The 26,757-nt window shown below is 34.4% G+C and overlaps 1 protein-coding gene across 1 annotated transcript in view; it reads left to right on the top strand.

Annotated features, from left to right (window-relative positions):
• Nucleotides 1-26,757, top strand: part of org-1 (T-box transcription factor 1) — a 125,740-nt gene that overhangs the window by 77,387 nt on the left and 21,596 nt on the right. Inside the window, exons 2-7 of the mRNA XM_088226042.1 lie at nucleotides 15,557-15,681; nucleotides 16,793-16,820; nucleotides 17,673-17,902; nucleotides 19,433-19,589; nucleotides 22,267-22,419; nucleotides 24,862-24,929. Of these exons, the coding sequence (XP_088082168.1) occupies nucleotides 15,557-15,681; nucleotides 16,793-16,820; nucleotides 17,673-17,902; nucleotides 19,433-19,589; nucleotides 22,267-22,419; nucleotides 24,862-24,929 (761 nt within the window). The remainder of the gene's footprint in view (nucleotides 1-15,556; nucleotides 15,682-16,792; nucleotides 16,821-17,672; nucleotides 17,903-19,432; nucleotides 19,590-22,266; nucleotides 22,420-24,861; nucleotides 24,930-26,757) is intronic.

The following is a 26,757-nucleotide window of genomic DNA, read 5'->3' as shown; positions in this document are numbered from 1 at the left end:
TTTAATGTATTTCTGTGGATATCTGTCATTGGTTTTATTCTCTGTATATTTTATTTGTTGTATTTTTGTTACATGTATTACTGTTGATATCCCCAATAAATAAAAAAATAAATAAATAATAACTGTATAGTGGGTAGTAGTCTAGTAGGTAGTAATATTATTGTTTATTTTTCCATAAAAATGTCTGCCTTAAAACAGGTTTACCTAGTTGGGCAGACTAGACATGATCTAGATAAATCTATCACCTAAGTGTGTATGTAGTACATGGAGTAATTGTTATTTTTATTAATAAACTATGGATATTATTATTTTAACTAAGCTAAACTACATATTATATTTTCTGATTTAAAATAGAGGGTATGATAAACTAAAAGGTGAGCTTTTAGTTGGGATCTGAACTGACTGTGGCTGTCGATGATTCGTAAGTTTGATGGCAATCGGTTCCAGGCAGAGGGGCCGGCAAGGGCAAAAGCACGATCTCCGAATCTAGTGTTTGGGAAGCGCCGGATTTAGACGAGTTTTCCTCTGACCTAAGAGTGGATTTTCATTGACATGTATTTTCCCTTAAACAAAGGTCCGATAGGAATTTGAATACTGTCCAGCAAAGCTTGTATTTTATTCTCTCTGAGCTTTTTCACCAGTGAAAATCGCGAAGATGTTGTAAAATGTGCGAATATTTTTTATCCTCCCTGCCTAACCTTGCGGAGAAAGGACGTGAGGGTTTGTTTGTTGCTTTTTTGTTTGGTATTTAATATAAAAATATTAAGTTGCAACCGAACTCGGCTAACATCGGAAGAATGATCTGAAATGACAAATGAAATGATAAATGAATATAAAATATTTGACACATCCGCACATGTGTCTCTCTGCAGAGGGGCGTTGGAATTTACTACAAAAATACACATAGGTCATTTGGGCAATTTAGTGACGAATTCCCAGAAGGCTCATTCACAATCGTCGTGTGCATGGGATGTACGTATTGTGACTCGGTCCTAATTTATTATTTTTATTTTTTTTTTATCTAAGGTCTGATTTATGCGAAGAGAGCGATTTGCTAATGCGAGCTGATAAATCGAGTTTAATGGAAAATAATAATAATAATTATTATGAAAAACTTATATAGCGCCATTTTCGTAATATAATACCTCAAGGGCGCTTTACAAAGTGATTTTATAAAGATATAAATTTAATTTTGACTTTTTAATTTAAGAAAAATAATGTACTTTTTCATATTACTTTTCCACCACATGCTAAGAATTTATTCAAATGATTTAGAGAACAAGTGGGTTTTAAGTTTCTTCCGAAATATCACTTCACTCTCACAGTTTAGGATTTCTGCTGGGAGAGTATTCCATGCCGTAGGGCCTGCGACCGCAAATGCACGTTCGCCGAATTTAGTGCGCTGTTTGCGTAGAGGTATAATAACTTTTCCTTTCGACGTAGATGTAGCTGATCTAAGCGTAAGACGTCTGTCATAGTTCCCTTAGATATTCCGGAGCCGAGTTGTGCAGTGACTTATACATAAGCCAACATAGTTTGTATTCGACCCTCTGTGGAAAACGTAGCCAGTGTAGTTCCCTGTAGTTCCCTTTTGTTACCAAGAATTGAAGGTCTTCTTTGCTGCTAGCAAGAAGCACGGCATCATCCGCATACCGAAGACAGTTAACAGTTATACCACTCATTTTTGCTCCCATTCTTAAATCTTTCAGTTCTTTCATACAGTTATCGATGTATATGTTGAACAACCATGGTGACATTACACATACCTGTGATTTTGTGATTTTACTGTATACCGTCTCGATGTATACCGATGAAGATGGCGTGTGATTTCGCAGCCCTGATATAATTTATACATAGTTAAAAATATGTTTATATTATATTAGATTTTATTAACATATTACTCTGTTGTAATATAAACAGCTCCCCAGGGAGTTGAATCAAGTTCATGTCTAAAAAAATTTGGACAAACTCAAAATATTGTTGATAAATCCACCTGGTCAAATGAAGAAGTATAGAAATGGAAAAAAATAACATTTTTAGGCGTTTCCTGGTATGTACGTGAAATAATTCAATTAGATGAATCTCACCCGCATAAATAAAGGTTTCAGCTCTTTAACTTCAGAAACATCAACAGATGAAAGAATTGAAGGAATATAGATGTTCAAATATGGGCAGAATTGTGAATGTTACACAGTGTGTAAAGTGGCCACTTAAACCAGCTATTGACAGGTCATAAGCCCTGTAGATGCCTAGACTTCTATATTACCTTCTCTTAAATGTTCTTCATCTGTGTTGTAATATGTTAATTATACATAGTTAGCAGTGGCGAATGGTGATTTTATTTACAGGTAAGCTATAAAAAATATCATATATTTGTACCTACATAGAAGGTACATAATGTAATGTAAGTGATATCTTTCTGTGGTTCTGTGTGATACAACAACTCTCATCTGTGAAATCAACTCAAACGATGTAACTTCGTGATATATTATATTATATAGATCTATTATTCATTACTTTAATATATAATTCATTGAAAAATAAATAAAAAATACCACTTTGAATTCGGTCGATATAAGGTATTCAATTTAAATGTCAACTGGCCGCATTGTTCTAGTAATTAATAGTGCTAAAAACGGCCGCGTGGAGCGCTATATGTCCTGCAATATGACGCGTGAAAGTAATTATGGTCTTTTGTCAAAAGTACCATCTCAAAGAAGAATAGTCCTAAAGAAACAATGTTTAAAATACTGTTTTCCAAATCAAGAATCTTCAAATAATTTGTGTAATCTGCAAGTTTAATCTAGGAGAAAAAACCCGCACTGGGGTTAATACATTCAAAATATAGTACACTTATTTGTATGAAAAAATAAGCTGGAATAATCGGCTAGTTTTTTGGCTCACTGCAGGCGCTGGGCGCGCTTTATTAACATTTTTATTTGTATTAGGATAAAAATACAAACGGTGGAAATAATTAAAAATAAATGTTAATTATTTATTTGTTTTTCTGTAAATAAAGTTACAATAAAACATTATTATGGTTAGTCAAATATAATGGTAAGCTGCGCATAATCGCTTCTATAAACAGTTCGCTCCTGATAGTTAGTTATTTGACATATTTAAAAAAGTAATCAAAATAAGAAAATAAATAAATTTTTCGTGTCACCACAGATCACAGGAAACCACTTTTCGTTTGATGATTATAATTTCTAATCTAATTTGATTCCGTGGAAAATATGTTGCTAATAACTTTGTCTCTCACACTTTACAAATTATCTAAAATAATTATTTTATTTTATAAATAAGACAAAGTAACTGCTGATGAAATTATAATTTTAAAACGTTGGCGTAATTTATAAAATTATTGCGGACAGTAATTTATTTGGGGATTTAACTACAAAACGGCACGTGTTCTTCGATTAGATAATCAAATTAATTTGTTTTAGGTATATCTCATTTGTCGACACGTGTCTCATACATAATATTTAAAGAAAGTATAAAATAAAAACACTGTGACAAAAAAATAATTACGAAAATATGAACAAGAACCCAAATTTAACAAATAATAAAAGAAATAGAATTAAAAAATAAATCAAGAAGTGATTTAAAAAAATTTAAAAAAATTAAATAAACCTAATTATTTTTTTTTTTAAATCAACGGTGTTTTGAGTATGTCTAAATGTCTGCTGACAGAAAGGGAAAACATTTTTTATTTATTTATATTTGGATAATTAATATAGAGCCGTTTTTGTGAAAATCGCCTCAAGGGCGCTGTACAATAAATAAATATCCCAGCACGTCTTGCAGCTACAGAGCGCATAGACGGTTAGGATTCTTGTTTCTCGTCTCCAGTTATGATATATAGGAGCTGTGTTACACGTCTTGCAGCTACAGAGCGCATGGACAATAAGAAATCTAGCCTCTATTTACATTTCAATTTTTTTATTTGACAATGAAGTTTAGAGTTTTAGTGATATTTAAAAAAATTAAATTAGGAATATGGAATTATAGGCATTTACAGGGCTAATGACCTGTTCAACATAAACCTCGATTACTGTATAAAAGAAATGAAATTTTTAATAATGGGAGAAAAAATGAGTAGTTTAACTGTTAACTGTCTTCTGTATGCTGATGATGCCGTGCTTCTTGCTAGCAGCAAAGAAGACCCCAATTCTTGGTTACAAAAGTCTACGATGTATACAAGAAAAGCAATTTGCTCATAAATGTTGATAAATCGAAAGTGATGATTTTTGAAAGGGATGAAAATATAATAAAATGCGAGATCAGTGTGAACGGAGATATTCTGAATCAGGTAGAAGAATCTGTGTATCTGAGAAGTATGTTTACTAGGGATGGAAAGGCCGAGAAAGATATTGAAAGGAGGGTGAGTGCCGGGAACAGGGTGAACGGTGCACTGAAATCTATTTTGGCAATCAAATGTTTATCGCCGGAGGCTTTGGCTGTCCATTTGCTCTATATGTCCAAGCAACTCCTTTCTTGCTTTTGTCGATAATGCTTATCTTAGTTTTACATAATGTGCGGATCTCAACATTTGTACGTCTACTATATTAAAAGAACACTGTAATTTCAGGAGAGCACTTCCCTTACCGAGTAATACAAAAAAGTATTGTTCCACAACTAATACATATTATGTACAATATGCATACATTTATTGTATAATTATTTTTTATTATTTAGATTCTCTCTCTCGTTTGGTTTAACAGTGATGTGCCCTATGCACCATTAATTACGATGATGACAGGCGCTGCACAGTGTGTCATTTGACACGCCAACGGTATATATCCATAGTGTATAATCCAGGGGGAAAACGTCTGTATGAAGAAAATTCAGATCGCGCATCCTCTCAAGTTGCTTTTGTAGTTTCAGCTTTTACCCACTGAAAACTGAAAACTTATTTTTAAACTATCGTAACTTAGAACACAACGCTCTTTAACTCTACTGGATTGTCTCGAGTTGGGTTTATGAAGCCGGTTTCCTTTGAAAAGGTTTGTTATAAATAATTTAAACTATCGTGAGGTGACCCATTTACCACAAAGACGGTACATTAAGCCTAAGTTATGTTATTATTTGGAATATTATTTTAAGAACATCAAATTGTTTTAAGCGACTAGTGTTTCTATAAATTGTCATCATTTTTCATAACTGGTTTCATTGTATATTCTCACATGTAAAAATATTTAAAAAAAGTATAAAGTATAAAAGGCACGGGTAACCCCAGTGAGGTCACATTATTTTTATTATTGATTATAGTTTACAATGGAAAAAATATAAATAAATAAATCAGTATACTTAGTCCACTCAAAATCCAAACCGGACCAGTAAATATAATAGGACCACCATAACAATTCTATAAATATGTATATGCAACATTTGTACGCTTTTATTTCTAAAAAAATAATTTAAATAAATTAAATTTAAATTTTTTTCAACCGAGAGGGAAAACATTTTTGAGAAGGGAATAATGAAGTCTAGGTATTTACCAGTGGTGAGCGGTGAGTTTTTAAATTAGTAAGCTATGAAAATTCTGATAAAATGTCCATAGCGGTAGTATGGCATATAAAAAACAAGTCTATTTTATATTTAGTAAATAATTCCTAACAAATGGCTCCAGCGATGGCATATTTTCAGTAAAAATATTTTCTAATGTAGCACAAACATTTGATTTAAAAAATACAATTTAAAAAAACATAATTCAAAAAAAAATTGGAACCCCTATGAATTCGAACCCCCGCCTACGTCATTAGAAAGCAACGACCCATCCGCGCAGCTATTTCGCGTTTTGGGCTGAGCGTCGAAAAAGTAATAAATAAACTGGATAATTCATTAGCGCACCGGTGCATCTTTGGTTAAGTCAGACTATTATAACTTGTCTTGAAAGAAAACACTATTTCTTAATAAATGATAATAATTAAATAATTTTAAAGTATTCCTTACCGAGAACGATAGTTCACCAAACAAAACATAAATTACGTTTTAAGAATCATTGTTTCATCAACTTTTATATCACATTATTATTCACAAAACGACATAAGTTATACATTTTATAATTCTTCATATATATTTATTCTTAACACTATACACTAGTAACGTTTTTATCATAACTCTAACTAAATTTTAAAAGTTTAAACGGGTACTGAAGAATAACCTACAATATTCAACTGTCATCGTATGCACAAAAACGAATTACAATTAAAAAACAATAAGCGAATCTTTGTTTTTTAAAACCCACTAAAGGATTTATACTATATTATGGATTGAAATATCAATTCGCTTCGATTAAAATATCCAAATATTTATTTATTTTAAAGCAAATTTACTTTCAAATCACCGAAACATAAGTATGCTAAATTACTTACGACATACAAAATATATTCGTTATCTCTTTCTTACACATAACGAGTGCGTATATTGTCACCTCCCTTAGACTGTCGTTAGTCAAATTGATGTATTTTAAAGAATACTAGCCCTTATGAAAAAGTATTGAAAGACTAAATTGCATCAATGAAAGCTGCAAGATTTTACTGTAATCGCAAGTGTAATTTTTCAAACGAGATTCTAAAGTTTTAGGTTAAAGACGTATTTGAATTAGTGATTTTAAAGTGAGCAGAGTAATCTTGTGTAATCCAGTAGTAATAATTTTGGCCAATAGAGGCGCAACTGGTCGCTGTATGGAATAAAGGAATATATAAATTTAGTTACCTAAGAAAAGTCATTTATTTTTTTCGTGATGTGTTTTTTTCTTAATAATACTACAGTATTTTAAAATATTACTTACGATGTCAAAAAAATATGGTAAGCTGCATGTAATCGATTATAAAGAGCATTCGCCCCTGGTATTTACAGGGCTTATGTCAGGGCTTGGCTACAACAGTTTAGAGACTAGAAGGAATGTGTATTTGACCACACATTTTTATCGATTGTTGCGCGGTGTGATCGATAATTCTGAAATTATGATGAGCATTGGTTTGTATGTATAATTCTGAAATTATGATGAGCATTGGTTTGTATGTTCCTGATAATTACCTAAGACAGCGTCAGCATAGATTGTTTCATATTCCGATATTCAGGACCAACCTGCCTATGGTTATGCCTGTTGGAAGAGCTACTGCTATGTTGAACAACATCGCTCTGGATATTGATCTGTTCCATGTATCCGAAGGGGTTTTCCGGAGCAGGATTCTTCGACTCCTTTGACATGAGTCTCTTTCGTGTATTTTTTTTCCTTTTTTATAATATGTACGTATTGAATATATTTTTGTAATGTATATGTTATATTTAAAATAAATAAATTGAATTGAATTGAATTGGCTGGTTCAAGTGGCCGCTTTACACACTGTGTAACATTCACCAGTCTGCCCATGTTTGAACATCCACATTTCCTCAACTCTTCCAATTTTTATACTTCTTCCTTTACCAGGTAGTAATTCAACAAAGAAGTACAAAAATTGGAACATTGTTTTCAGGCGGTGCCTAGTAGGTGATTTGGGTCAGCCGGATGAATCTTACTCACGTGATAAAGGTTTCGGCTCTTTTACTTCACAAAAGTCAACAGATGGAAGAGTTGAGGAAATGTGGATGTTCAAACATGGGCAGAATGGTAAAAGTTACACGGTGTGTAAAGTGGCCACTTAATTTATTTATTTATTATGGATAACTTACATTTTCGTAATAAAATACCTCAAGGGCGCTTTACATGGTGATTCTATTGTTAAGTTAATTTAATTGAAGCTTTTAAATATGTAATTTAATTAAAATAATTTATTTTGTTGTCACGTGCTACGGATTTATTCAAATGATTTAGAGAACAAGTGGGTTTTAAGTTTTTTCCGAAACATCACTTCACTTTCACAGCCTCGTACCTCTGCTGGGAGAGCATTCCATGCCATAGGGCCTGCGACCGCAAATGCGCGTTCACCCAATTTAGTGCGCTGTTTGCGTAGAGGTATAATAACTTTTCCTCTCGCCGTAGACGTAGCTGATCTAAGCGTGAGACGCCTGTCAGCTAGTTCATCTGGAATGCATAGTTCCCTTAGATATTCCGGAGCCGAGTTGTGCAGTGACTTATACATAAGCCAACAGAGTTTGTATTCCACCCTCTGTGGAAAACGTAGCCAATGTAGTTCCCGAAGTAGTGGAGTGATATGACTGAACTTAGAGATTCCGAAAATAAGCCTCGCTGCGGCATTCAATACAGATTGTAGGCGAGCCAATGACAGCCAATGACAGGTCACAAGCCCTGTATTTATTTTATTGTGGATAACTTATATAGCGCCATTTTCGTAATAAAATACCTCAAGGGCGCTTTACATGGTGATTCTACTGTTAAGTTAATTTAATTGAAGCTTTAAATTTGTAATTTGATTAAAATGCCTAGACTTCCATATTACCTTCTCAAAAATGTTTGCCCTCTCTGTTGAAATAAATTTAAATATGAACAACTCCCTAGGGAGGAAATCCAGCCAGTCTGCAAGCATTTGGACATAATCAAACATTGTTAAATTAAATTTATTTTATATAAAAAATTAAAAGTATTGGAATTGATAAAATAAATAACAATAAAAATCGATTTTATTAAAATCAACCATCGGTAACCCCTGTGAGGTCAAATTATTTTTATTTTTAATTATTGTTTATAATGTGAAAAAAAGAACTTTTTTTTTCATAATTATAACGTTTGATTCGTGCATGGAAAGTCCCGGGTTTGATTCCCGGTGAGAACACAAGGCGGCGTTCTGTGCTGTAAATTACCATTATAGTTGGGCCTCTTGGCCTGTTGTTATGAATAAAAAAACAACAAAAAAAAACTCAAAATAAATAAAATCTATAAATTGAACAAATTTATTGTAACGGAGGTAAATAATATTTTAGACGATAATAATGGAAGTCTAGGCATTTACAGGGATTGTGATCTGCCATTGGCTAGTTTAAGTGGCCACTTTACACACTGTGTAACATTCACCATTCTGCCAAAGTTTAAACACCCAAATTTCTCAACTCTTCCATCTGTTGACATTTGTGAAGTAATAAAGCTGAAACCTTCATCATGTGGTATTCAGTTTAAACACTCACCTAAAATGTTGCTGGTTAGCGACATTTGAGGTTATGAACGATTAGGCCGCGATTATAAACGGCTATCTTCATCGATATGTATTGAGACGGTATAAACTAATACCGATATTTATGTACGAAAGTGTATATATTTGTATATAAATTCAAAGTATTTCGTCGGTAACTGAACATGTTTGAAAAAAAAATGTAAAAATATAATATTTTTTATACAGAAAACTTATAAGATAAATAAGGTCTTCATTCGCAATCGCGGCTCTGTTATAAAGTTAAATAATTTAGCATGGAAATTCACAAAGTGCTTTTAATATTTATTTTATTAATCTTTTTTTCCCCCTTGCGTTAGATTGACCAGTTGAAGACGGTAATTGCCAATTAGAATACATATGAGGCACAAAGTTGAATAAAAATTGGCAGACGGGAAAGACGAAAGACCTATTGGTCTTTCGTCTTTCGGTCGACCATTTTCTCTGTCTAAACATCCGAGTGGATACACTGACACATGTAGCGCGCTCTCTTAATATGTGGCAAACAAACTAGGGACTGGTGTACGCGGCATTCCTATCTGACATGTTTGGTTCCTACGCGCTTCTGCGCGCCATACCGCACTGGTGTAAACAGATCTTAAGAATGAGGGATGATTGGCGTGCCAAATAACTTATCCGAACTATCGGGGATCGAAAAAGTAAAAAAAAGTGGAAAAGGCATGTGTATAGTACAGTAGCACTTCAATAGTCATTATTATAATACTGTTCTCTCCGGTCACGCGGACATTTTTCATCTCTCTTATTTGAAATATAGAAAATTCCTCATTTTATTCATTTTATTTTATTTTATTAGGTAATTCGACAAAGATACACACTAGAAAACATACAATTTAAAAGCATTCGTCGAAATAATTTAACATGCATATATATCTTCAATTATAGAATTACACAAAATAGATTTATACGTTAAGTTGTAATACATATTTTTTAATATTTTTGTTTATACGGGATCCAATGCAATAAAAAATAAGTTGTACGTGTGTACTCATTGAATAAGATTTATTCCTAAGAGATTATTCGCAAAAGCTGAGAGAGTATCATGAAAAATGTCAATTTCATTGTTTCGGCAGGATATATTATATTCCCGACACATGCGGGCCATAGGTGTGTGGTATGTAGCATTAATTGAAAACAAAGGCAGTTTAAATATTTCCCGATGTCTGAGTGTATCTTGCATTTATTTGTATTTTATTTAGAAGGTTAGTATCTACTTTGTAGTTAAATATTTTATACAGAAATTTTATATCGAAAACAACGCGGCGTTTTATCAGAGAATTAAAATGAAAAAGAGTTAGAAGTTGCTCGTAATTTGAATTTGAACGTGGGTTAGAAATTTGGAATTTATACAAAAGGTACTTAATATTTTCAGGCGTTGCCTAGTATGTAGGTGAAATAATTCAATTAGATGAATCTCACCCGCATAAATAAAGGTTTCAGCTCTTTAACTTCACAAACATCAACAGATGAAAGAATTGAAGGAATATAGATGTTCAAATATAGGCAGAATGGTGAATGTGACACAGTGTGTAAAGTGGCCACTTAAACCAGCCATTGACAGGTCATAAGCCCTGTAGATGCCTAGACTTTCATATTACCTTCTCTTAAATTTTCTTCATCTCTGTTGTAATATGTTAATATAAACAGCTCCCCAGGGAGTTGAATCCAGTCCTTGTCTACAAAAATTTGGACAAACTCAAAATATTGTTGAAGATAACTCTGTTATCTTCCCATTGAAATCGGGGCCCAGGTAAGATGTATTGCGTTCTTCCTGTCTTTAATACTATATTTATTAATTGCATAAAAACGACTCCATTCCTATGGCGATATAAATCTTCGTCTTTTAATACACGCAAAGGGCAAATTATTTTTAAATTACTGCGCGGAGGAATCGATCAATGACATTACTTCTGCGATTGACTCGACTCTCTTGCATGAATTGGTACATCCGAGTAACATTTAAGAAGATCGGTCTACAGGTACAGATGTGGCCGCAAGTCGGGAGAACATGCGTCAATGTCTGACGCGAATTCGTCGAATGCCAGCCGAGCTATGTAGCCACTAATCAGACTGTCAATAATTTAATTTCTAACGTGCCGATGTGATGGTGTACAGCGCGGAACTGCTCCAAGCGCCGCTGTCGAAAGAGCCATCGTATTGGGGTCGTTCTGAAAAAAGTGAGCAATAATAATTGCTCCCAATCATTGTGTTTTGACTATTGACAAGAGTAAAACGAGTTTTTTTATTTATTTTTTATTTTCTTTTATTTAGGAAACATACAGTACAGCTACAAAGTTTAATATTTTACACAGTAAGACTTGACTCTAATGGATCAGTGAAGTTTCCATATTATAAAGCAATTATATGTAATTATAATGTATTTTTCAATAACATAGACATATTAACTCTAATGTATGGGAGCGAAGTATGGAATTGGAAAAATAATGATGAAAGTAGGTTGAATGCTGTCGAAATGCGATCCCTCAGGCGAATGTGTGGTAAAACGATGTATGATAGGTGCACAAATGTCGAGATCCGTGAGGTGTGTAAGGCTGAGACATGCATTATTGACAGAATTAAGAAAGGGGTGCTGCGTTGGTTTGGACATGTAGAGCGAATGGACAGCGAAAGAACGACTAAAAGGATCTACGATGCAAACGTTGATGGATGCAGAAAACGAGGAAGACCGAGAAAGACATGGCACGATCAAGTCCATCAAATACTTGAAGATGGACATGTCAAAAGTAGGAATAATCGGCGTGCGTGCATAAGAAGATGTATGAATGTAGAGGAAGCGAGGTCTGTATGCCAAGATAGAGTGTTATGGCGTTCTATCCTCTCTGCCTACCCCTACGGGGAAACGGCGTGATGGTTTGTTGTTGTTGTTGTAGACATATTTAACAGCAGTAAACTCACTTTTAAAACCAAAATTAAAAAACTATTATATGAAAAAAGTTATGTTTCTTTATATAAAAAAAAAATATTTACATAATAAATTTAAGTTGTTTCTATTCACACTATTTAAACACACACTCACCCTGTCCATAAACCTACCCTCACCCCATATACAATCACACACATATTCACATACCTACCAAAACCACACTCAACTTTTTTACACACGCATCCTCACACAAAAAACAACTCGCACACATGCACTTCTATGAATTAATATCTAATTGAACTGGATTTTTATAATTGTATTTATGTGGAAAACTGATTTGGCGTTTTGCGTTTTTTTTTTAAATGTTGTGTATATTTTATTGTATCGCTGTTGTTTTGAATAAACAAAATTAAATTATATGTAAGGTTATTGATGAAAGTATAAAAAAGAGAAGGAAAAAAAACATACATGTAAGTTGTTTAAAAATTAAAATTTGGGTAAGAAAAAAGTTTTTTTTAAGTTTGTGGTTTGTAGTGAGTATTTACAAATGAAAATAATATTAAAAATGAAGAAAATTTGTAAAAGTAATTAAAAGTTAAGAATGAAAAACATGCTCAGATGTAAAAATAAAATAAAAATAACATTTTTTAAAAAAAGGAAAAACATAAATATACACATATTTTAGGGGATTCAAAGAAACGATGAGAAGAATCTTTAAGTAAAATATAAGACAGTAAATTTACGTCAATTTAAAAAACATCTTTAAAATTAATGACACATTATAGTAAGAGCAGCAATATATTGATTTTATACACATATATAATATAAGTAATTAAAAGTAGTTTAAAAGTATAAAAATATGTCAATGCAGCAGAGAAAAAAGAAATAATAGCAGGTATAGTTTTATTCAAGAATAGTCCAGAAGGAGCGTAGAATCATATTTGAATACATCGCACTGCGTCCAAAAAACTTTGCCCCACTTTCGCCGCGCGCATGCGTGAAGTTGCCGCGTAATGTTGCCAGATCGCAAAAATATGCTCGTAACACAAATGTCAATAATAATATTTAGAATATTTTCCATATTCACACCGGTGAAATTCAAATATGTGATTGCACGGCAGGATTATACGTCGCGAAACGTCAATATTTTGACATTTAATATTAGGTGTTCGCGGATGTTGCATTGTGATCGCGAATACGATAAACAACCATGATGAGAAATTGCTATCACGTCGCTTATTAGCACGTCGGTAGTTATTAGTGATTAAGCTACTGGTGCTTTTATTGATAGTAAAAAGTTTCTCAAAGTCCTTAGAATTTCATGGTTTTTAATTTTTTCATTCATAATTCGTGGTGTTTTTACTCGTAATCACTAGAACGGCATGGAATTGCTTTTTTTTAAAGACTCATACATAGTACGTAGTTCGCTATATATAATTACCGGCCAGGGGCGACTCGGGAATGCGCCCAGAGCGAGCGGGCGGAGCGCCCGGAGGAGCATTCCTTAAACTGGTCGACTGAAACGGTACTGAACTAAACGATTTTTTTTTATCGTTACAATGTAAAAACATCTACTTATAAATCTAAATAATGCTCTCGCGGCAGAAGTGCGAAATTGTAAGAGAGAAATGGCTTTTCGGAAGAAACTTAAAACCCATCTGTTCTCTAAATCATTTGAACAAATCAGGAGCATGAGATGATAAAATAAATTGACGAACAAACAAACCATCACGCCGTTTCCCCGTAAGGGTAGAAAGAGATGATAGAACGCCGCATCACTCTATCTTTGCATACAAGTCTCGCTTTCTCTACATTCATACATCTTCTCATGCACGCGCGCCGATTATTCCGACTCTTAACATGTCCATCTTCAAATATTTGTTGGATTTAGTCATGCCATGTCTTTCTCGGTCTTCCTCTATTTCTGCATCCATCAACATGTTTATTAATGATGTTGCTAAATCATTCTCTTACTCTCATTTTTGGCTCTTCGTGGACGACAACAAAATTCTCAAAATAATTCAAACTTTACAAGACTGTTTTCTTCTTCAATCAGACATTAACTCTTTTAACCGATGGTGTAAAGTCAATAAATTAGAACTAAATATTAAAAAATGCAAAATAATGTCATTTCATAGAACAAAACAACCAATTTCCTTCGAGTGCCTATTAGAAAACTCCAAAATTGATGTAGTCAAGTCCATCAGAGATTTAGGAGTTGTTTTGGACTATAAACTGACATACAACGAGCATATAGATAATACAGTAAATAAATCACTGAAATTACTTGGCTTCATTAACAGAATATCCTCTGATTTTACTAATGTCCGTACAATCAAAACTCTTTATTGCTCAACTGTTCGCCCTCTTCTAGAATATGCCTCCGTGGTCTGGTCTCCATTCTATGTCAATCGCATAAATCACATTGAATCAGTCCAACATCGCTTGCTTCGAAAAATAGCGTGGATGCTTGGACTAGAGAAGAGATAATTATTCTTATGCTGAAATAGAGTCAATGTTAAATATTTCTAGTATACAAAAACGTAGAACTAATATTGACTCCATATATATGTTCGGCATACTAAATGGTATAATCGATGTTCTATCATTACTGGGACAAGTAAAATTCAATATTCCGACTCGTAGATTGAGAAACAATGAAGTACTGTTCATCGATCAGCATAGAACAAACTATGGCCTAAATTCTCCAATGACCCGCCTTTGTCGTATTGTTAACTCAAGACAAGATCTGTTTGGTTTAAGTTTAGCACTAAATAAATAGTCCAGATCTTAATAATAAAATAAATAAAACAACTTTGTTTTTAACCACTAATTTTTATTTTTCACCGAACGGTTTCAAAGCAAACAAGCTTCTTTGTCAAGGTTTACGTTCATTAGCTAAGGTTCATTAGTTACGTAAACCTTGACAAAAAAGCTTGTTTGCTTTGGAACCGGTCGGTGAAAAATAAAAATTAGTGGTTAAAAACAAAGTTGTTTTATTTATTTTAATATAATGAATAACCACAAAGTTAGTGCTTCAAATATAAACTTTATATAAGTCCAGATCTTGTCTATAGAACAAACTATGGCCTAAATTCTCCAATGACCCGCCTTTGTCGTATTGTTAACTCAAGGCAAGATCTGGACTTTTTTGGTTTAAGTTTACAACGATTTAAACGAGCACTAAATAAATGGTCCAGATCTTTTCTCGATGTCCCTTATGTTTGTCAATGCTTCTTTCTTTTTTTTATGTTTTAAACTATTCTTTTATTGTAATATTTAAACCTTATAAATTGTATACATGGACAATGTCCGTTAATAAATAAATAAATAAATAAACATTCGCATTGTAAATATTCTTAGCCGTTCTTTCGCTGTTCATTCGCTCTAGATGTCCAAACCAACGGAGAGTTGCTTTCTTGATTTTGTCGATAATGCTTGTATTGTCTACGAGAAACAGAGAGACGACTTTTTTATGTTTCGTCTGCATAATTGGATATAGGTGTACATAATTGTTTTTTGAGATTAGTTTTTTTTCCAGCTTGTCTCCAGTCAGCGGGGCGCAGCCGAGGGCGCCCTGGCGGGGGGCCACACGGGGGCTCCGGCTCTGACAGCGAAGACTCCGCCCCCGCATCATCTCACAGAGCGAACTCTCAAAGAAAAGAGGTGCGTACTGTACTTTTCAACTTTCTGGAGACTCAGGAGTCGGTTATTACTAGATGCTGAACTCCAACTATCTCTTCATCGTTTTAAGGGTCTCCCTGGTGGACGCTGACGATGTTACAGCATAGTTTTCAGAGGGATTTTTCAGCACTGTTTTTTTAACAGTTAAATATCTAGGATACATTGTTGAATGTCATTCACAGTAGTAGCTGCTAGATATTGGAATAATCTACACAATGATGTCAAAGACGCCCCTTCTTTATTTACATTAAAATCACGTATGAAATGTGACTCTCTGAATATTTGAGGTTTTTTTTTTCCTCCCTCTTCCCTTTCCTCTTCACCCCCTTCACTCTTCATAGCATAGTGTAGATACGAGTATTTAGGCAATTTTTATTTCTTAGAAATATATACCTAATATGCCAATGTTATATTTAAATTTATTTCAACAGAGAGGGAAAACGCTTTTGAGAAGGGAATATGGAAGTCTAGGCATTTACAAGGCTTATGACCTGTCATTGGCTGGTTTAAGTGGCCACTTTACACACTGTGTAACATTCACCATTCTGCCCATGTTTGAACACCCACATTTCCTCAACTCTTCCATCTGTTGACTTTTGTGAAGTAAAAGCGCTAAAACCTTTATCACGTAAGTGAGATTCATCCGGCTGAACCAAATCACCTACTAGGCAACGCCTGAAAACAATTTTCCTATTTTTATACTTATTATTTTACCGAATAGTAATTCAACAATGTTTGAGTATGTCCAAATGCTGGCAGACGGGACCCTTCCCTTCTCAAAAACGTTTTCCCTCTCTGTTGAAATAAATTTAAATATGAACAACTTTCTAGGGAGGAAATCCAGCCAGTCTGCAAGCATTTGGGCATACTCAAACGTTGTTTCCAATGTTATGTTCAAAAATGCCTACCTACAATATCTTCATATATCACTGATTTTCTCAAATTGAACAGTTTGGGAAGGAAGGAAGATATTACTTTTAGAACTTTAAGGCAATATACATGGACAACTGTATGAAAGAGATAGGATTATTGGGTATTGGAGCAAAAATTGATAAATTTTCAGTGAGCTGCTTGTTGTATGCTGATGATGCAGTTCTGTTAGCAAGCAGCAAGGGTATGATGTATGTCTGAAGAGGGAATTGGCGATGAACGGAAGTAAGTCAAAAGTGATGGTATTTAAAAGGGGAAGTGAGGTTACTGACTGCATAATCAATGTAAACAACGAATGTCTCGAAGAATTTGTGTATCTGGGAAGCATGTTTTAAAGAGATGGAACAGTAGAAAAAGATATTGAAAGGAGATTGAATGCGGGCAACAAAATGAACGGCGCACTAATCACAGTAATTGCCAATAAAATTATGTCAATCGAAGCTAAACTGGCAGTGCACAACGGAGTTTTAGTCTCAACACTTATGTATGGAAGTAAAACATGGAACTGGCAGAGGAAGGATGAAAGCCGAGTAAACGCGGTTGAAATGCGATCTTTTCAACGAATGTGTGGGAAATCAATGTATGACAGGGTAACGAATGATGAAATCAGGCGAGAGTGTCAATCTGAGAAAAAGTATAATTGATAAGATTAAGAAAGGGTCTCTGAGACGGTTTGGTCATGTAGAACGAATTGACGACGAAAAAATGGTAAGACAAGTATAAATGGTGAAAATGAACGGCAACGTGAGACGAGGACGACCAACGAAGACGTGGCATGATCAGAGAAACCAAAATCTTAAGTCTGATCAAGTCAAATGACAATGACAAGATGTATGCATGTGGAAGAAGCTAGGAATATATGCCAGGATATACGTGTGTGGCGGTCAATTCTCTCTGCCTATTCCTACGGGGAAATAGCGTGATGGTAGTAGTAGTAGTAATAGCAATATGCCCGCCCTCGTGCATATGTATGTAAACTGTATATAAAGTGTTTAAAAAATGTAAGAAAATACCTAAGGTCCTTTTAATTCGTTTTTTTCCAGAGTCTGCCGCTCCACCCCAGCCTGTCGTCCTGCTGCGCGCTGCTGGAAATGAAGCCGCTGTGGGACGAGTTCCACGAGCTGGGCACCGAGATGATCGTCACCAAGGCGGGCCGCCGCATGTTCCCCGCCTTCCAGGCGCGCCTGGGCGGGCTGGAGCCGGCCGCCGACTACATGCTCATGATGGACTTCATCCCCGTGGACGACAAGAGATACAGATACGCCTTTCACAGGTGAGATAATAAAAAATATATGTTTCACAAGTGGACCTGACAGACGTTGTCCTGCCCAAACGTTGGCTTGCCTGCTATGAGCTGGGAAATGAGAAAAAGGTGATTGTGCTGGCCATGTGTATATAAGTCTTTATGAACAGTTTCGGGAAAGAGGTGGATGCTTTCATTGTATGAGCTGGTTCACCAAACGTATTTTTGATATTCGATTTTTCAATTAACTCCATATATATTTGACATTGAGTTCGACATTTCAATCTTTTCGTTTCGTCATTGGGTGATTTGCTGTTGCCCAAAACAGAATAAAAAAAAGTACATTATCACCAGCCGTACACATAACTTTTCTGTTCGTGTGTTAAATTATTAATATTCAAATATTGAATTTAATTAGGTACCTAAGTACTTGTTTATGGTTGAATTCCAAAACATAAAATGAATATTTTTCAAATATGGAATTGTTTTTGCAAATGTCGAACTCAGCTCTTCTCACCAATAGGGGTGCACTTGTGTAGGATTTTTTTTAATGTGTTCAATGTCAGTTAATATTATTTTAGTATAACCAAAAATTGAGTAAAAAGAAATAAATGGGTAGAACTTATAAGGAATTTAAGGAAATATTCTGATTGCGATCCACAAAAGGCTTTTTATAAACATTAAAAAACATAATTTTTTTTACATGAAAAAAACAACATCCTTCATTTATGTCAAGCATTTGAGTGTTACAAAGTGTATAAGTGGCCAGTTAAACTAGCCAATGACAGGTCAAGGGCCCTGTAGATGCCAAGGCTTCTATATTACCTTCTCTAAAATGTTCTTCATCTCTGTTGTAATATGTTGAAATGTTTATATTTAACTTAAATTAAAGCGCTAATAGCGAAAGTATTGTACAATGTTTTGAGTATGTCCAAATGCTTGCAGACTGGCTTTGTTGCAACAGAGAGCGAAAACATTTTTGAGCTGGAACATCTAAACATTTCAACATATTACAACAGAGATGAAGAAAATTTTAGAGTAGGGATATGGGAGTCTAGGCATCTACGGGGCTTATGACCTGTCATTGGCTGGTTTAAGTGGCCCCTTTACACACTGTGTAACATTCAACAATCTGCCCATATTTGAACATCTATATTCCTTAAATTCTTTCATCTGTTGATGTTTGTGAAGTTAAAAAGCGTTATTATGCGGGTGAGATTCATCTAATCGAATTATTTCAATGCCTGAAAATTTTATTTTTTCCATTTCTATACTTCTTCATGGACCAGGTGGATTCTTCAACAATATATATATTTTTTTCTTGACTTCTATGTTGCCTTCTCTTAAATGTTCTTCATCTCTGTTGTAATATGTTAATGTTAACAGCTCCCCAGGGAGTTGAATCCAGTCCTTGTCTACAAAAATTTGTACAAACTCAAAATATTGTTAAGTATTTTTTTTCGTTAAAAAGATCCATCGCGCTAAAATTTTCATCATGTGATTAAGTTACACACAGCACTGTTTGCTGTTGGATTTTCTACAGTAGTTCTCTTTTCCCAGTTCGTCGTGGGTGGTGGCCGGCAAGGCGGACCCCACATCCCCGCCCAGGATCCACGTCCACCCGGACTCCCCCGCCCCGGGGGCGCAGTGGATGAAGCAGCTGGTGTCCTTCGACAAGCTCAAACTCACCAACAACCAGCTGGACGATAATGGACACGTAAGTTTTGCGTCAATTCTTATTTGGAATTTAATGTGGGTGTCGCAGACGGATCCTATCAACGAGGAAATTCGAGGGTTTTTTTTTAAATTTTATCTTATTTTATCTTACAAAATACATACTAGAAAACATACCATTTGAAAGCATCCGTCGATAAAATTTTACATTCATATATATCTTCACAGGCGCCGTGGCACAGTTGGTTAGACGGCTATCTGTGAAACTGGCGTCGCGGGTTCGATTCCCGCCAGTTGCAAGAAAAAATCCAAGAAAGATTTTTTGCTCAATTGGTCTGGGTGTTGTGGTGTATTTTTCATTACCTTCTTCCATATCCCCTCTATCCCACCTGCTGACAAGCCTCAAAATAGAGGCTTAGCGGGTTATTCCTGTGAAAAAAAAAAACACACAAAATAAACAAACAAACCATTACGCCGTTTCTCCGTAGGGGTACGCAGAGAGGATGAAACGCCATCTCACTCTATATTTGCATACAGACCTCGCTTCCTCTACATTCATACATCTTCTCACGCACGCACGCCGATTATTCCTACTTTTGACATGACCATCTTCAAGTATTTGATGGACTTGATCGTGCCATGTCTTTCTCGGCCTTTCTCGTCTTCTGTAACAATCAACATTCGCACCGTAGATCCTTTTAGCCGTTCTTTCGCTGTCCATTCGCTCTACATGTTCAAACCAACGCAGCACCCCTTTCTTGATTCTGTCGATAATGCATATCTCAGCCTTACACAGTTCACGGATCCCGACATCTGTGCACCTATCATACATCGTTTTACCACACATTCGCCTGAGGTTTCGCATTTTGACAGCATTTAACCTACTTTCATCATCATTTTTCCAATTCCATACTGCGCTCCCATACATTAGAGTTGGCACTAGAACTCCATTGTGAACTGCTAGTTTAGCCTCCTGCGATAAACATTTGTTTACCAAAGTAGATTTCAGTGCACCGTTCACTCTGTTCCCGGCACTCACCCTCCTTACAATATCTTTCTCGGTCTTTCCATCCCTAGTAAACATACTTCCCAGATACACAAATTCTGCTACCTGATTCAGAATATCTCCGTTCACACTGATCTCACATTTAGTAATATTTTCATCCCTTTTACACAAAATAGATTTATATATTAAGATGTAATACATATTTTTTTATTTTTTTTATACAGGATACAATGCAATAAAAAATATGTTGTACGTGTGTACTTATTGAAGAGGATTTATTCCTATGAGATAATTTGCAAAAGCTGAGAGATTATAATGAAAAATGTCAAGTTTATTGTTTCGGCAGTATATATTGTATTCCCGACACATGCGAACCATAGGTGTGTGGTATGTAGAATTACTTGAAAACAAAGGCAGTTTAAATATTTTCCGATGTCTGAGTGTTGTCAATCCTAATTTATTTGTATTTTATTTAGGTTAGTATCTCACTTTATAGTTTAATATTTTATACAACAATTCTATATCGAAAACAACGCAGCATTTTATCAGAGAATAAAAATGTAAAAGAGTTAGAAGTTGCTCGTAATTCAAATTTGAACGTCGTATTATCTTTAGGAGTACACCTTCCATCGCTAATAATATGTTTTTGTCCATAAAAGATAACCAAGAAAACGCATTGTTACACACACGAACACACATTACCGCCAATATCACAATTTTCACAGAACTCCATAAAAAAAATATTAACAAAATAAACGTGGACCATATTCTCGGTTGTATGAAAGAATCAGTTTTAGGCGTTTGAGGTTGTTTATTTGGCATTTGATCTTTGGCCGTCCTTTATTAAATAATAATTTTAAAAAATGCTATGTGTCAGTAACATTTTTCTTTCTAAAAGAATGCATCAAAGTTCATTAAAAGCACTGCCTACAATGTTACGTATACACGGGTAATAGCAACAAAAAAACCCACTTATACACATTTTGTTCGTGTAAACAACAGCCGCAAATATGAAAAAAATAAGCATTTGTAGTTTGTGCCTTAGCCGACCCTGGCCGATGGCGGCGCGCCGATCGGTACGATACAATACTTAACCGAATTATATCTGGCGCATTTTTCAAATCTGACAAATAGTTACTTTCATATTTTATATTATTTTTTGTTATTGTTTTAATGAAATTCAAGAAGAGGGGGCACTGCTTACGTGACTATATGGAACGCACGCTACTGCTTGTAGGTTACTGAGATCCTAATCAACCAACCGAGGCGTGAAGATACGAAAACTAAGGCCCGGAGGGCCGATCACATGTGGCCCCAAGCGCCGAATTCTCTCTAGTACTAAATAAATATAGGAGATTCCTTATGGGTGTCAATGGTACGCCTGTTTAGTTATACAAGTAAATAAGTCAATATTTTCATTTTTATGTTTTGTACTTTCCACGATATTTTTATTCAATTAGTTTTTTTAGTTTTTTATTATTTATTTACACAATTTAGCACTTTAATGGGTTGACTAGGTGGTATTATAATATTAAACTATGAAATATAAGTCATTTGTGCTGAAATTGCGGCATGAAATTGCTTTTTAGTTTTTTTCAAAGCACTCAATTCGAATTTCTGTGTTAGTTGTGCCTAGTACCAATTGCTGCTTCCCTCTGCGCACGCTCCTGATTACTGATGATGGTGGTAATCGATATTCGTCCTTATTTCACAGATTATCCTTAACTCGATGCACCGTTACCAGCCACGCTTCCACGTGGTATACCTTCCGGGGCGAGGGGCTCCACCAGCGGACAGCACTAACTACAAGACATTCGTGTTTCCAGAGACCTGCTTCACGGCTGTCACGGCTTACCAGAACCACAGGGTATCTATTGTCATGTTTCAATATTGCCATCGCTTTAATTTGAGTACAAAGTACGTCATTTTTTTCTGTATTTAAGATTACAATTTGATATTTTTCACGGTTTAAAATAGCATCTATCTCTGTCATTTAAACGGAAAAAAATTGACAGAAAAGAGATGCAACACGCTTTCCGAATAACGGGTATCTCAAAGAAATTGGTATTTTTGGAATACAGAGTAAGTCAATAGTTTACATTTGTTGTCATAGATTGGTTTGAGGTCACCACCGGAGTTTGTCAAGGTTGCGTCCTTGCACCGTTCCTTTTTATAATCCTTATGGAAGTCAATATTATGTTTTTTTTTTGGGTGATACCGTGTATGTTGGATTTGATCCGACGTTTCGGCTACCATTGCAGGAGCTATCTTCAGGGAAAACTGTGTGTTTTATAGAGAAATGTATAGAAACGTCCTGACGCGAACCTGACTTAGAAAGGCAGCCGATGGAGACGCATGGAGGCTCTTTGTGGACACCATATGCTCCAACTGAGGAGTAGACATAAAAATATTATTACATTTGTTTGGATAAAACACCACTACCCTCAAATTAATTCCATCACTACCCTTAAAGTGCTATTTACTGCCTTGGTTAGAAGTAATATAGAATTTAATTCAACAATTTAGTCACCTTATTACAATGTTCATATTTTAAAGTTAGAAAGAGTACAACGTAAATTCCTTAGATTCATCAATTGCAAACTTAATATACCCACTGAAAATATTGATTACGATAATTTATTATGTACACTAAATATGTCAACTCTTTGTAAAAGAAGAATTATAAATGATTTATTAAACTTATATAAAATAGCAAATGGCGTATTGGACGTCCCGGAATGAACTAGTGTTAATTAATTAATTAATTAATTAATTATGGATAACTTATATAGCGCCATTTTCGTAATAAAATACCCCAAGGGTGCTTTACATGGTGATTCTATTGTTAAGTTTATTTATTTGAAGCTTTTAAATTTGTAATTTAATTAAAATAATTTATTTTGTTGTCACGTGCTACGGATTTATTCAAATGATTTAGAGAACAAGCGGGTTTTAAGTTTTTTCCGAAACATCACTTCACTTTCACAGCCTCGCACCTCTGCTGGGAGAGCATTCCATGCCATAGGGCCTGCGACCGCAAATGCGCGTTCACCAAATTTAGTGCGCTGTTTGCGTAGAGGTATAATAACTTTTCCTCTCGCCGTAGACGTAGCTGATCTAAGCGTAAGCTGACGCCTGTCAGCTAGTTCATCTGGAATGCATAGTTCCCTTAGATATTCCGGAGCCGAGTTGTGCAGTGACTTATACATAAGCCAACAGAGTTTGTATTCGACCCTCTGTGGAAAACGTAGCCAGTGTAGTTCCCGAAGTAGTGGAGTGATATGACTGAACTTAGAGATTCCGAAAATAAGTCTCGCTGCGGCATTCAATACAGATTGTAGGCGAGTCATTTTGTTCATTGGTAGACCTGCATAGATACCATTACAATAATCGACTCTAGACACTACAAACGCATTTATTAATTGACGGGCGGCATCAACCGGCAAATTTTTGCGTATGCATTTAATTTGTCTCAGCTGGTAGAAGCATGAACTTATCGTTCTACTAATTTGAGCGTCAAGAGATAGGTCAGAATTGAGTAAAACTCCCAGTAGTTTAACGGTGGGTAAAGCGGTACTCCCTACATTAGGTAGAGCCGTATCCTGGATCAAATTCTGTCGTCTGGCTGAAGCCACCCACAGTTATTCAGTTTTTGATGGGTTTAATGTGTGTTATCAGCTTAAAAGTACCTGTTCGAAATACTCGGCATCTAACGTTATTTTTTGAATCTCCTGGCAGTCACAATTATTATTACAATTCACCAATACCTGGACTACACCGACCAGCGGCCAGCGGCCAGCGGCTAGGTAACGCGTATGGTGAAGTTGATATATTTCGTCTCTCTTTATATAAATATTGGTTAAGTATTCAACATGTTATAAATTAATTTGTATAAAATTTCTTAATATTGTTCTTTATTTACTATTTTGTTTTCTCATGTATCTCTATAATAATGTATAAACTTATATGTATGAGTGTATGTTTTCAAATGTAAATTTATTAAATATTTTTCTATGTACCCTATACCTATGTTGGTACATTTCCTGATTTTTACTTATTATTGTATCTTTTAGCTTTTCTTATGTTATCTTTAATTTTAACTAAATTTTCATACTTATGTTTCACTGCTGCACTTGAATGTAATTTCTAATATATGTAAAAGCCCGTAGGGCGTGTAAATTAATAAATAAATAAAAATAAATAAATAAAACACTTAAAACTCGTGTATACCTCAAAAACTAAATATGTCCAAAAAACTAGGGCCTTGTCTACGAACATTTGTTGATTCAACTAATTTCTTTTGTTATAGATAACTCAATTGAAAATAGCGAGTAATCCGTTCGCGAAGGGCTTTCGAGATTGTGATCCTGACGATTGGTGAGTTACAATTCAATAGTGGGTACTAGTATGTTAGGAAAAGCTGGTGCGAACAATACATTTACATATAACCACTTATCGACTTTTTATGTCCACCGGTTTCGAGACGTACACGTCTCCATTAAACCAACATGTCAACTTGTTGCATAAAAATATAAAACCAACACGACATGCATTTTAATAAGCACATGCGCTGATTAGGACAAATACGCACTGAATTAATTATGAAAATAATTTATGTTGTTTGAGAAGTGGTTGAAAAAAAAGGGGGAGGGATGAAGGGGCGTGAATTCAATAGGTATAGGTTGACCATTACAATGAAACATCGTATAACGGGCTATATTGAAAGGTTGTTTGATTATTGATCGAAGGAATGTTATTTTTTAAAGTTTTCCTAATGTGAAATATTTCCATATTATTTACTTTTAACCCTTTATTATTTATTTTTATTTTTTATTTTTTTATTTTTCATTTTATTTTATTTAGAAAACATACAGTCATACAAAATCAGTATTAAAAACAACAATTTTTTAACATAAAAGACCAATTAAGTTTTCATAAATTAAAAAGATATAAACATTAAATGTGACAAAAAATAAAAAATAAATAAGGATTTTAAGTGAAAAAAGGATAATTGCTGACATTTGCGTTTTCCATGGAGGTAATAAATAAAAATAAATAAAAATACTGAATGTACACTCCGAGCCATCCACGCACACACATGAACGCACATATAAAACATACACAAACATATACATTACATGCGGCACATATACATATCATAAACCACTCAAGATGTACATTCAGCAACTATCCCAAATAATCGACCCCATGAAGAAATTTTCTGTACAAATGCAACGTGCAGTTAAAAATGTCTACATCAATACTGAGTCCGTTATAATTTTATTTTTGTATGTAAGATTTCAATTCCTGTATTTTTATTAAAGTCGTGATAAAAATTGATTAGGTGATTTGCGAATCCGGAGAAATTGTTATTGTGAAGACACCTCATTAACACGAATATCAAAATTTGACGTTCTTTCAACGTAAACTCAAGGACAATAATTGCATTTTAATTGTTAAACACCTCAATTATTTAATAAAGTTGTAATTTATTATATAAATAAAACACGAGGGATACTTTAATCCTCAAATTTGGAATACACAGTGACCGGTTTCATCGCTTTCGCGACATCTTCGAGACTGGTATCTTTATTAAAAAGTTCAATGTATTTATACAAAACAGAGGTAAGGATAGATAATTCAAAGTTATATGAAAGTAAATTAAATAAAGTTATTTTTATCTTAAGGATATATAAGCTATTTTAATGAGTTTAAGTTAAAATAGCATTATATCAACTCATTAGTTAACCCGAAGAAAAAATGTTGAAAATGATCCTTAAGATAAAAATAACTTTATTTAATTTACTTTCATATAACTTTGAATTATCTATCCTTACCCCTGTTCTGTATAAATACATTTAACTTTTTAATAAAGATACCAGTCTCGAAGATGTCGCGAAAGCGATGAAACCGGTCACTGAGTATTCCAAATTTGTGGATTAAAGTATCACTCGTCTTTTATTTATATAATTATAACGGACTCAGTATTGATGTAGACATTTTTAACTGCACGTTGCATTTGTACAGAAAATTTCTTCATGGGGTCGATTATTTTGGATAGTTGCTGAATGTGCATCTTGAGTGGTTTATGCTATGTATATGTGCCGCATGTAATGTATATGTTTGTGTATGTTTTATATGTGCGTTCATGTGTGTGCGTGGATGGCTCGGAGTGTACATTCGGTATTTTTATTTATTTTAATTT

Source organism: Micrasema longulum, unplaced genomic scaffold (genome assembly GCF_059751315.1).
Source record: "Micrasema longulum isolate JH-2025_06_02 unplaced genomic scaffold, ASM5975131v1 h1tg000403l, whole genome shotgun sequence".
Lineage (NCBI taxonomy): Eukaryota > Metazoa > Arthropoda > Insecta > Trichoptera > Brachycentridae > Micrasema > Micrasema longulum.
This window is presented reverse-complemented; position numbering and strand designations above follow the sequence as displayed.